The following is a 13,909-nucleotide window of genomic DNA, read 5'->3' as shown; positions in this document are numbered from 1 at the left end:
CATACCTTCAGGGACCTGGAGGCCCCATTGGGGTCAAACATTCTGCCCCAAATAAGGACAGGCAAGATACTGGAATCTTCACTCTTACCTGGAAAGCCTGGCAGGCCTGTTGAACCTGGGTCGCCTTTCAGCCCTGTGAAGCCTGGTTGTCCTGGGCTACCCTGGAATGAAGACAACAAACAGTTCTAACAATGGAAGAGATAAGCAGTTAAAATGGGCTGGATTTCTATCAATCCTTCGGACATGGGCTAGGAAGCAGGATGTGGAGGGGAAGATGGGGAAGTCGGGTACAATTATGAATGAGGGGTGGATTGCCCATCATCTTTTGTCTGCCAATTCTGAAGAAGGGTTATTGATCCTGAAAGATTAAGTCTTCTCTTTCTCCACAGATGCTATCAGACCTGCTGAGTTTTTCCAGTAATTTCTGATTTGGTATTTTCCATCTGCCATTGGATTTTACTGCTAGTAGCTTAAGCCTCTGTCACAATGATTGCCTGATGAATCATGGTGGACCTCCTGTGGATGTGGGAAGTGGAAACCTTGATCCTAATTCAGCACTCTTGGCACAGGCTGGGTGCGCTGAGCTGTGGCAATGTGTCAACCTTCCCTCAACAACATACCCACCTTCTATAAAGTCCTACTGACTTCTGCTTACCTGACCAGAAGGGGCCTGCTCCAAAGGTGACCTCTTGAATGAAGTGGGGTACAGCCCAAGGTCAGGTGATGCTCCTCAGCTACTGACCCTCATAATGGGCGGTAGCCCCTGAAGGTGGGCATTGGCCTTGAAAGGGATTGGAGCTTCACAACAATTGATTACTTGTCAGACGGCTGTACAATTGGGCCTGAGGAAACTACAAATGACCACAAAGGGACCATTCCCCAGCTTTTAGGCTTGTTTTTTGACTCCACTTTGCCTTACAAATTCTACATTGATGAAGTCAGAAGTTGCATTTATTAAATATAATTATGAATATATCCCATTCCTATCATCTGCTGTATTCAGAGCAGCTTATTTTCATGAAGGGAGCATAAACCAGGCATGATGCACCTCATTAATGTATGAAGAATTATTGCCCACTTGAACATCTAAATAAAAATTGGCCCTGTTGTATCAGGAATAAACAGAACTGTATAGTTGTGTGTAAGAGCATTTTTGAATATTATGAAAAAAGCTAAAGTAAAAAGGCCCTGTGGATGTGTTGATCAGACTGAGTGCAGACCATCTGACAGTGTAATAAGCATGCTTTAAACTGACTTTACACGAGAAAATGATATAACTCATGAAAGCTACCAAAGCTCTTGGTCTTTGGTTGCACTAATCATTTTCTTCACTTTATTAATTTCAATTTTCTGTATTAAAATTATTTCAACAGAAATACCACACCTGACTATATACAGCAGTAGACATGTGATATTAGGATATTGGTAAGTTTTCTAAGGATATTCAACAATTTTTCCATTGGGAAAGATTTTCAAATTCACAAAATACGGAACTGTGGCTACTCAGCCCATTGTGTCACTGCCAGCTCTCAGAATAAGCCATCCACTTTGAGGCAATTCCATCTTCTCCCTGTAATTCTGCACATTCTTGCATTTTGCGTAACAGTGTAAATTTCTTTGGAATGCTTCAACTGAACCTGCCTCCACCAAATGCTTAGGTAATGCATTCTAGATTTCAACTACTCCTTGCATGAGAGAGAAAAAAAATTCTTCTTATGGCACGTTTGTTTCGTTTAAAAATTACTTTAAATTTTTTTGTTCTTCACCACCTGCATGTGTAGAAAGTTTTTTTCCTATTTATTCTGTCCGGACTACTCATGATTCTGAAAATTTCAATCAAATCATCTCTCTGCTTCTTTTTTTCCAAGGTAAATAGTCTTACTTTGGAGAAGTTATCTTCATAACTGATTTTCCTCATTCTTGGAATCTTTCTTGTGAATATTTTTCGAATTCTCTCCAGTGCCATTCCATCTTTAGTAAAGTGCAGTGCCCAAAATGAGGCCAAATACTCATTCTATCAGCACTTTATATAAATTCAGCACACACTATGTTTTATTAATTGTGTTCTCAACATGTCCTTCCAACTTCAATGAGTTACATACATGTGCAAATGTCTTGTTGCTCCTTCACCAATTTCATTGGATCCTGTTGCTGTATAGGCAGTACTACAAATTTATGATCAATGTGCAATAATTTGCCCTCTGATATTTTCCCCCTTTCTGTGATGGAAGTTTATTTTAAATAATTTAGTGGTAGCATATTGAAGATTGTGAGAAGAGCAAGGGTAGTCTTGTTTCTCGCCTTGAACTGAAGTGAAAAGATATAAGTGGTCATTCTGAAGACTTTTCGGTAGATTTTGAGGGTGTATTTTAGAAAAAATTAGATATTTCTGTTTACTTCCATAACTGAATACTGCACTCCTATGTGCAGGAAGTAACTTGTTCTTCCCACTTAGCTCGATAGGAAAGATTGCACCACCTGAACTGTTCCTAATCTTACACTCACATTCTTCGGCAACTTGGCAATTCAGCCTTATTCTGAAACTTTGCTATTTTTTTATTCATGCGTGGGAGGTGGGCACAGTAAACTGGCATTCATTGCACATTCCTCATTGCCCTTGACATGCTGCAGTCCACTGGTCGTGGGTTGACTGACAATGCTATTAGGGAAGGAATTCCAGGATTTTGACCCAGCGATAGCGAAGGAACTGCGATATATTTCCGAGTTGGGATGGCGAATGGCTTGGAGGGGAATTTGCAGGCGGTGATCTTCCCATATATATGTTGCCCTTGTGCTTCTAGATGGAAGTAGTCATAGGTTTGGAAGGTGCTGTCTCAGGAACTTTGGTAAATTTCTGCAGTATACCTTGCAGATAGCACACTGCTGCTACTGAATGTCATGATGGAGGGAGTGAAAGTTTGAGGATGTGGTGCCAATCAAGCGGGCTGCTTTGTCCTAGATGGTGACAAACTTCTTGAGTGTCGTTCAGGGTGCACTCATCCAGACAAGTGGGGAGTATTCCATCACACACCTGACTTGTGCCTTGTAGATGGCGGACAGGTTTGGAGAGTGAAGTGATGTTAGTCACTGGAGTATTCCTAGTCTTTGTTCTGCTCTTGTAGTTACTGTGTTTACTGATGAGCCCAGTTGAATTTCTGGTCAACGGTAACCCCCAAGATGTTGATTGTGTGGGATTCAGTGATGGTAACCCATTGAATGGCAACAGGCAGTGTTAGACTATCTCTTATTGGAGATTGTCATTGCTTGGCATTTATGTGGCATGAATGTTATTTGCCATTTGTCTGACTAAGCCTGGCCATAGTCCAGGTCTTGCTACATTCGAAGATAGACTGCTCCAGTATCTGAGAAGTCCCTAGTGGGGCTTAACATTGCGCAAACAGCCAACATTCCCACTTCTGACTTTACAATGGAGAGCAACTGAAGATCATTGGGCCTAGGATGCCACCCTGAGGAACTCTCTGGAGCTGATATAACTGACCCACAACAACCACAATCATTGTAAAACAATGCTGTCAATCATTATTTTGTTGAAACTTATCACCTGCTTTTTGACCAAGAGTTGAAACAAAAGAATCTTACACAAAGTACAGTGATCATGGTTAAGAATGTATGCATATCAAATTCTTGACTTACTGGAAGTCCTGGTGGTCCAATTTCCCCTTTTAGGCCAGAGAACCCTGGTGGTCCTGGAAGACCAGGATTGCCTTTTTCTCCTTTGATACCACCAAATCCTGGTGGGCCTCGGGGACCCATTGAACCTTGTGGACCTTAAATCAGAAACAATGTCTTTAGATTTTAATATAGCTGCATCAACAGTCGTTCTTTAAGTTTCACTCTAGTCACATATTGGACAGCTATTTCACTAAGTTATGGTTACAGTTCCCAAATGTTAGGTACAAGATATGTAGATTGCATCTTTTTAAAAATCAAATCCACCATGCAGGAACTGTAAACTATTTGCACAGGGCACAGTTTTCCCCAATATTACCCCATTTCTTCTGAAAGGGCAGATTCTAGCTTATTTTATTGTATCAGCAATCCTTCATTCATTTACCCAATAGACCATTCTTCCTGTGCTAATGTAAAGTCATTGCAAAAGAGGAACAAAGGTCCAAGTCTGGCCTTTTTCCTGGTTAGTGTGTATTCTCCTGTAGGGAACGCTGCATTATGATAGTGAGATGGAATGCTGTGTGGCTTTTCAAATCCAGTGCTTCAGGCTGCTGAGGTCACTTACAACTGCCCATGAGATTACAGGGAATCGTGGAATGTCACAACACATTAAGAGATTGTTCAGCTCAAAGTTCATGGCTATGCTGGCTCTTCAAAACAGCCACAGTTCTCTTCACTCATAGCCATGCTAAACCTTCTCCTTCAACTACACATCTAATTCCCTTTTGAAGTTTTGAAAGAATGTGTTATAATATTCAACATTGTTAATTATACCTCTGTACATATAAATGTCACTTTCTCATGTAATTGCTTTATTGCAAGAACAGATGATTATCGGTGGGCCTGTAAGAATACAGGTACAGAAATAAAAGTGATATTATAATTGTGAACTTTGTCATGAAGTGTAAACAGTAGACGCTCCAGGTAAATAGGGTGCAGCTACAAAAATGTCTGATTTTATAACTAACATTCCTTTCCTTTACCCATCCCCGTATCCATTAAGTCCCAAAATAATTACAAATTTATTGTCTTTGCCTTGAATGTACGTAATAATGAGTATCCATGGCTCAATAGAATACAGAATTGCAAAGATTCACATCCTTTGATTGGAGATCAGATCTCTCGAACATCTATTGAAACGAATCACTGGGCCACACATGATTATGAACTCATGTCAGGCCTCATAAACAAAACGTTAGACCACACAAGTCACTATTACATCTTTAGCCATTATCCCTCTATCCTTGTTCCTAAACCTCCCCTCTCTATTTTTCCACTCGACCACAGTTATTTTCCCCCTCTTATTCTTTGTCCTTCCACCCCTTCATTTGGCTATCATACTTTCTCTCTTCAGACCTTTGCCCCAGTGCCAATCCATGGTGCTCTCTTTCTCTACCAAATTTTAGTTTTCAACTTTTAATAGAAGATTCAGAACGAATGCAATAAATCACACACCATCACAATGGTCCACATATTCAACACTGAAGCAGAACAGAGTACTTCAATGTGATATTTACTTGCAAAGAACATAATTACAATTCAAGTCAAGAATTCTTATCTCTTGGCACACTCTTCAATTCAGAGTAATGTTTATAATGAATCTGCCCAGATACTAAAAAAAAAGTAATGGGTAATATGTGCACCAATTAAGCATGACGAACAGTCTGTCCACTTTGCTGAACAGTGTGAACTACAATTTATTCTTTTCCACCTTGTATAGCGTGACCTCTTCAAAAGTACCCTGCACAACCAGAGTTAAAACAGTCTATTTCACAAAATTACAGTATCACTTATAATAGAAAGATCAAAACAGAAGTTATTTTTTATGAAATGTGTACACAGATGGTAAGACTTTGAGAAAGTCTTGTGTATTAGTCATATGTAAATATGTAAAAGGGATAATCACTCAAAAGTAAGAATTAAGGGCAAAACATATCCAGTGTTCTTTTCCCAGTGGGAAAATTATTGAAAAAAAACTCTTGATCCAAAGCACCTCAGCTAGTTCCATCCTTCCAAGTTTGTTGACTGACAGAAACAATATTGAGTCTACAGATGCTCTAATGCCTGGGGAAGTAAAATGAGTAACAGATTTCATGTGGTTGAGAACATCCAACTGAAGAGGCTTTTCACAACTGATGCAAGATGTTCTCGGGAGTCCTTCACCATTTCATAGGTCTTAAAAACTATGGCTGTGCAATTGGCAAATGAAAGCATAGCAGTATTGTAACAATTAAAACAGAATTTCTTTTATTCATATTTCAATGCTTCCAGTTCATTAATCATTGCTTCTCCTCATGATTCTCATCATTTTTGTGATTTCACTAAGGCTAACATGGTTAATTCCACCACTTTGAAAACACTCACAGCATGCCAAATAGCAAGCGCTTACAGAGTTAAAAAATCTAACCTTGAGGACCTGGGAAGAGTCAAAGTTAAGTAAGATCCAAGGCCATCGTTTGGCGAGTCAGTCACATCGCACAGTACCGAAAGAGAATGTTGGTTAGAAACTCCATTAGCCTGTTACAGGACTATTTCAAAAGCAAAAATTCTCTAGGTTTTAAGCACAGAGAGTAACATTTTTGCTTCATTTATCATGACAGGAACAAGATCAACCTATCCACGCCTTCTACAAGAATAAAGCTGGCCAATATTTTTTCTACGAAGGGAATTTGGAGCATTTTTAAGAAGATAGCAAAGACTAGTTTGAGCAGGAAAGTATTAAACAAGGTTAGTCAATAAAAATTACAGAGCCAATTATCTAAGGAATTTTAATTTTAGTCAACGTCTTTTAAAAAAGTGTGCAAATAAAGCAATGCTGAAACAGTAGCTTATAATATTATAATGTGAGAATTATACATAATATAAAGATTGGAATTGAAATTAGTGATAAAAGTAGGTATGCCAAATAACGTTGCAACCTTGATCAATGTATTTAAAGCTAGGGTAGATAGAGTTTTAGTCTTTTGGCAAATCAAGGGAAATCAAGGGAGAGGACATGAAAGTGGAGATAAAACCCAAAATCAGACATGATCATTTAGAATTGCAGGGAAAGATTTATGAGCCCAATGGTTTACTAGTGCTCCTACTTCTTGAGTTAAAAAAGATCAGCCTCAATTGTTGGGACCAAAATTCAATTAGTCTTATTGTTAACTTCCACTTTAAACATTTCCATTGAGTTGAATTTACTGTTGATGGCATTCCTGTATATTTCAAAAGGTTTGTGCTTGTATTAAAGTAGCAGAGTGAGGAATTTGCTGCTTTTGTAAATGAATATTGATCGCGGTTTCTACTTATAAAGCAATGGATACCAGCTGCACTGAATGCCAGCTATTACTGGGATTGACGGTGATTGGCAGCATTGGTCAATGCAGAGGGTCAGATCCATGTTTTGATATGATAATCAATGATGCGATATCCACACAGGCTATTGGTTGGATCAGGATGCTGTTTCTTCATGTTTATTGTGGCTCATTGCAGCACTTTTACCTTTCAGCCAGACTAGAAGAGAAAATGTTAGCTAACACTTCAGGCCAGTACTAAGGGAATGAACACTGTTGAAGGTGCCTCCTTTTGGATGGGGCATCAAACCAAAAGCCCATCTGCCCTCTTACCAGGATACCAGGGATCCCATAGCATTGTTCTGAACAACAGCGGTGTATCCTGATCTCCTGGTTAATATTTATCTGTCGGTGTTATGCTTAAAGGAGCATATGCAATTAACAAAATTGGCAAGAAACTTCCCTACATTTCCAATCCCCTGCCCCTGTCATTGTTACATATCTTTCCTAAAAGCATGATTGCTCATCAGGGCATGGTTCCCTGTGGCCTCATATCAGACTGCAATTGGTTTATGTGTGAGTTTTCAATAGGGAGACATCAAGGCTAAATTTCCAGGAGACAGTGCTGACCAACTCTCCCCTAATGCACCCACAGCACCAAATTGATTGGAGCACTCTAACGACTGTTGAAAGCAAGATTAATGCGGCAATTAAACAGCAGATTAAGGTGGGACAAATCAATGCCAAAGAAAATAGCTAGTGGGATACTCTCAGGATCAGATTGCCCACTTGTTTCACATCTTGTCTGATTTCGGAAATTAAATTTTATGACATCATAGAATCTCAGAATTGTTATGGTACAAAAGAAGGCTGTTTGACTTATCACGTCTGCACACGTCTCTAAAGTAACATTATAACTTAGAGTATTCCCTTGTCTTGTTCCCAAACCCCTGCACATTGTTTCTACTCAAACAATAATCTAATGCCTTCCTGAATGCCCCAATTAAACCTGTCTTCACCACACTTCCAGGCATGACAGTCCCAAACTACCCCAGTGAGAGAAACTTCTCACATTGCATTTTCTACTTTTACAAATTGCTTTAAATCTGTGCCCTCTTGTTCCCAATCCTTTTATGACTGGGGATAGTTTCGCCTCGACCCCTTACGTTTCTGAAAACCTCTAACAAGTCTGCACTTGGTTTTCTCCTCTCCAAGTAAAATATTCCCACCTTCTCCAAACTATCTTCTAAACTGAATTTTACTCCCTGAAACTATTCCTGTAATCTCCTCCACTCTTTCCAATGCATTCACATTCATTCAGCCTGGTGCTCAGAGCTGTACACACTACTTCAGCTGAAGTTTAACTTGTTTCTTGTACAAACGGATGTTTCCCTCGAGATTTCTTTCTTGGTTTTTCTCAGAGGCTGCCAAGTGACTCCAAGTCAGTGGATTTCTACAGCAGCTTTTAACTTTCAGCTTTTTGTCTTTTTTGCCAAACGTCCACTGCCCCACAGCCCCAAGACCCATACATTCACCACACATCAATATTATTGCTGACGAATCCATCTGTCTTACTGTCAAAGTGTCCTACCTTGCAGTCACTCACACTGACCTTGTTGCTATTCCATCAGAGTTCGTGCTGCCAGTTTTGCTAACTCAGTCTGGCTTTGGAATAAAATGTTCACAGGTTAGGACTGGGGTTAGGAATAAGATGAATTTCGTGCGGTAGTGGGCTTCACTTCTTTGAAGAAAAATGCCAATTTTGGTCGTGAAAACCATACACGGTTAATTTTCCAGAGTTGTGGGATCTGCTATAATGAGTTTCGTGAAGTGTACAGCTTGTCAAGAGCAGCCATGCTGCTTCTGTGCCTCCACGATTAAAGGTCACAGGATCAAAGATGTATAACAGGTAGTTCAGCAATTGATCCTAATGTCTATTTGGTACAAACAGGGTGGGTATAGGGGATCTAGAAGCTTTGCCAATTTTAATGGAAAATTCTAATTTAAATGACATAATGCAGGCTCCCACTCAATAGCTGACCAGATTTCAACTTTTTGCAACAGACTCATTTGTGTCTGTAAAATTAAAGATGGGCAGGGATGGTTAGGTTGTCTGATCCAAAGTTTAGCCTCCCACCTGCCCACGCCCTCTCCTCACCATTGATTCAAATCAAGATCTACGTTTTTGACTTTAAGCCTATTTCAAGAACACAGCCCAGCAGCGTTTTTTGTAAACCATTTCTTTGGGTGCACACTCAGTCAGTTGGCATACCGAAAAAAATGCAAGTCATCCTTTCCTGCACATTTTGCTCTGCCTTCACAGCTCATACCATTTATTTTTCACATTCTTCAGTGGTGCAATCTTATTTTGCTTAAAAATTAACGGAGAGGCACAAACTTTGTGTCTATTTAGGAACATAATATACAATGCCCTACTTTACAAGTTGGTGATTGGACTTCAAATTTTGTAGCATTAATTTTGGAGGAACAAATTTGTGTACTATTTGCAAACTGTGCAGGAATAGTCCAGCTCTTGCTTAAAAAGGAAATGAAAATTCATATTATAGTCAATTGTTTACTGTTATATACATTAATGCAGTTATAATCTCAACTCATCCAAGTTAATTATTGCTGAAAGATCTAACCTGGAGGACCTGAGGAGGATCAGGGTTCAACCAAAGGTCATCATTAGATGCGTCAGATATACCATATCACAAAACAAGACTGTTGGTTAGAAACTAAATACAAGCCAGTTAAAGGATCAAAGTACAACAGGAGTATTCTCAATTTTAGGGTAAAAGAAGGACCCAGCCATCCCCAATTTAATTTTTAAGATAGTGATTGAAAACACAACGTTCCATTCCATATTGAGAATTCTGCAACTTAAATCCTCTTCCTCAGCCAAAGATCTTCCCTTTAGGTTACTGAAGTGTGTCCAGCAGTACTCAGCTGAGTGGATGTCATGCTATGTGACTGTGCATGGTATATTGCACAGCATCGCTGTCCTCAGGAAATGGCCAACCACCAACCATCAGGTGAGAAGCTTAAGAGCAGCAGCACATAAAGGAGGTATAAGCGAAGCTTGAGGAAGTGAGGCTTTCTAAAAACTAGTTCATGGGTTACAGAAATCTCTGGCTAAGCCAGCACTTATTGTCTATTCAGCATTTGTGAAGGAATAGTGATATAGCTCCAAGTCAGGATGTTATTTGTAACTTGGAGGGAAATTTACAGGTGTGTGCGAAAATGCATCTACTGCTGTTGTTCTTCTTGCTGAGGTCATGGGTTTGGAAGATGCTGTTAGAGGAACCTTGATGAATTACTGTAGTGAATCATGTAGATGGCACATACTATTGCCACTGTGTGTCTGTAATGAAGGAAGTAAGTGTAGAAAATGATAGATAGCATCCCAGTCTCCTGGACAGTGTCAAGCTTCGAGTATTATTGGAGCTGCACCTATCCAGGAATGTGAAATGTATTCCCTCACACTCCTGTCTATGCCACGTAAGTCGTAAACAGGCAGTGGGGAGGAAGGAGCAGAATTTCTAGCCTCTGATTTGCTCTAGTAGCCATAGTATTTAAATGGCTGTTTAAGTTCAGTTTCTGATCAATGGGATCCTCCATGATGTTGCTAATGGGTACTTCAGAGATGGTAGTGCCATTTAGTGTCAAGTGATAGAGGACTAAATTCCCTCTTGCTTGAGGTGACCAGTGCCCAGCATTTCTGTGGCTGTAACATTACTTACTACTTGTCACATTAGGCCTGGATACTGACCAGATCTTGCTGCAAGTGAAACATGAGCTAGTTAAGTATCAGGGGAGTTATGAGTGGTGCCGAACATTGTGCAATCATCAGGAAATAAGACTGCTTCTGAGCTTAAATTTGAGGGAAGGTTCTTGATCAAGCACCTGAAGGTTTTAGCACCAAGGTCACGACTCTGAGGAACTCCTGGAGAAATGTCCTGGAGCTGAGCCGGGCCTCCAACAACCACGACTATTTTCCTTCGTGCCAGGTATAACTGCAACAATAGAAAGTTTTCTCTCGATTTGTATTAATTCTGAGATAGTACGAACTGCTGATGCTGGACAATCTGAGATAACAAGGTGTGGAGCTAGATGAACACAGCAGGCCAGGCACCATCGGAGGAGCAGGAAAGCTGACGTTTTGGGTCTGGACCCTTCTTCAGATTCCAATTTTGCTAGGGCTCCTTGAAGACATATTCTTTCAAATACTACCTTGATGCCACGGGCAGTGACTCTCACCTCCGGAGTTCAACTCCTTTGTCAATATTTGAAGAAAGGCTACAATGAGTGCAGGAGCTGAGTGAACCTGGCAGAACTCAATCTGAGCATCAGTGAGTAAACTTGTTGAGCAAGTGCTGCTTTGACAGTACTCTCAATGCTCCCTTCCGTTACTTTGCTGATGGTTGCAAGCAGGTTGATAGGATGGTAGGTGAACAACTTTGGATTTGTCCTGCTTTTTGTGTGCAAAACATACAGAGGTGATTTTCCACAATGCTGGACAAACACCAGTGTTGTAGCTATACTGAACTAACGTGGCTAGGGGTGTGGCAGGTTTTGGAGTATATGCCTTGGCTAGTCTTACAGGCACTGGCTCATAGGCTTGCAGAATACTGCAGTAATGAAGCCCCTTTTCTGCCGGTTGTGTCTGGATTTAACTTTGGTACCAGTAACCTCAACGCCAATTTTCCATGCACCAATAATTCCACACTTTATATCTTCCCTTTGCTACAGTCCTTCGCAGTGTCCACTTGGTCCCAATTCAAACATTAGAGCCTCACATAATGCATATTCCAAACCAAATTTATAAATAAATAAACACAAAATGAAACGTGTCACTCCAGTTCAATCTCTTGGTGCCTGTCTTCCATGTGGCTTTTGTTTACGTTACTACTCCTACAGGGCACTGTCCCAATGCTGCCACATAGCTAGTTGAAGGCTGCTGGCTCTCAGTGGGGAGATCAGATGTTCTTTGAGGAAGACCTTGAGAAGCAATGAGTCTCAGAGGTTTTGATTTCACATTGAAACATTTTAACATGGGTGGCAGTGGTCTGGGCTGGCAGACAGCGGCCAGGGACCTGGCAGAGCGGTAGGGCGGGATTTGAAATGCTTTCAGCCTGAGACGAGTGTGGGCTCATGCTCCAAGGAGCACCTCTGGCACAGCATCCCAGCAATCCCAGTGATCTGATACATGACATTTACTGTGACACCTTGCAAGTTCCTTTGAAAACTAGTACACATTGTCATGATGGCAGCAATCTGAGTGTGCATGGCAACAGGTTTAGCTGGTAGAGTGTACAAGCTCTGAGGTATGGAGGTAAGACTTGTAACAATGTGTAAAAGTGAGGTCCTGAAGATATGAATGTTTAATATGAGTCTTGATTGTTAAAAAATTGTTGGTAGGTGAATGAAATGAGCTGTGGATGACAGAATTGATCCCATTGGCGGAATATGGTATTCATTCACATGAAGTTTCTTCCAGCACTGCAGACACGTCCTCGGAACTGAATTCCCAGCAATCACCTCCTTGACAATTTGCTCCCGTTGGAAAATAAGTAGGGGTAATCAAAGATGCCCTGGCACTCAAGTCTGTACCAGAGCTTAGATCTTTCCTTCAACTGGTGAATAATTACGGCAAGCTCATATGTAATGTGGCATCCATCCTTGCACCCTTACGTCTGCTACTGAAAAAGGGTCAGCCTTGGAAATGGTCTCGTAGCCAAGATGTAGCCATTAGGGAAACAAAGAAGTAACCGTCATCGTTAAGTTGTTGGCATTGTATGATTCCAAGTGAGATCTGGTACTGACGTGCAATGCCTCCTCATATGGTATCGGGGTAGGGTTGGTTCACAGATGGCCCAAAGGAGATGAATGCCCAATCGCATATGGTCCCCAGGCTTTGCCTGATGCAGAGCGCAAATACGTTCAGACAAAGAAGGAAAGTTTGCCAGTCAGTTTTGGTGTGAGAAAGTCCCACTGATACTTTTACGGATATAAATTTGTAATAGTAACAGAACACATACACCTGTCAGGGTTACTTAAAGAGGGCAAGGCTGTGTCACCATAATTCAGGTCAAATTCAACGGTGGGCTATCATTCTAAGTGCATACAAGTACAAGTTAGAACAAATGCAGATGCCCTGAGCTGCCTACCCACTGGCAGATACCCTATCAGTGGTTCCACCAGTGGAAGAGTTCACTTTGATTTTAAACTTCCTGCATACCCTTCCGGTCACCGCTGAAAACATCAGACTGTGGATGTGAAGAGACCCAGTGCTGGCAAAACTAAAGCAGTCGGTACTGAGCAAAATGGCCATCGCAACCAGAGTTGAAACTTTTCTGGACCCGGCAAGGCCAGATCATTTTATTATGGGGGAGCAAGAGTGATTGTTGTGAGTAAAGGTCACTGCCAGATACTGGCTGAACTCCAAAACGGTCATGCAAGCATGTTCGAAATGAAGATGTTGGTGAGGCGTTGTGCCCGGTGGCCAGGATTGGATGTAGACATTGGCTGCATTGGTGGGGCAGTGCCCGGAGTCCCAAAAAAGGACAAAAATAACAGAAAGTAGCACCTCCCAAACTCACAGTAATGGCCGTATAAACCTTATAGATCACTATGCTGGCCCTTTCATGGGCTCAACATTCTTAGTCATTATGGACACCCGCTCGAAGTGGCTGGACATGCATAGAGTTCATTTATCAAATTATGGGGAGAACAATAGAAAAGCTGTGAGAATCTTTTCCAATACACAGGCTCCTGGAAGTGTTGGTCACTGACAGCAGGCCATCATTTACTAGCTGGGAATTCGAGTATTTCCGAAAGTTGAATCGCATTCGGCATGTAAGGACAGCTCCATACCATCCATCATCCAGTGTTCTGATGGAAACAGTAGTCCAAACTTTGAAGGCAGCATTAAAGAAACA

General features: G+C 41.0%; 1 protein-coding gene across 2 annotated transcripts in view; it reads right to left on the bottom strand.

Annotated features, from left to right (window-relative positions):
- Positions 1–13,909, bottom strand: part of col4a5 (collagen, type IV, alpha 5 (Alport syndrome)) — a 251,011-nt gene that overhangs the window by 28,360 nt on the left and 208,742 nt on the right. For both annotated transcript variants that reach the window (XM_059651364.1, XM_059651365.1), the window contains 2 exons: positions 3,655–3,788; positions 89–161 (listed from right to left, as the gene is read on the bottom strand). In XM_059651364.1, coding sequence (XP_059507347.1) covers positions 89–161; positions 3,655–3,788 — 207 coding nt within the window. The remainder of the gene's footprint in view (positions 1–88; positions 162–3,654; positions 3,789–13,909) is intronic.

The sequence above is a fragment of the Stegostoma tigrinum genome, chromosome 15 (assembly GCF_030684315.1).
Source record: "Stegostoma tigrinum isolate sSteTig4 chromosome 15, sSteTig4.hap1, whole genome shotgun sequence".
In the NCBI taxonomy this organism is placed as follows: Eukaryota; Metazoa; Chordata; class Chondrichthyes; order Orectolobiformes; family Stegostomatidae; genus Stegostoma; species Stegostoma tigrinum.
The sequence above is the reverse complement of the archived record's forward strand: the minus strand, read 5'-3'. Positions and strand labels throughout refer to the sequence as shown.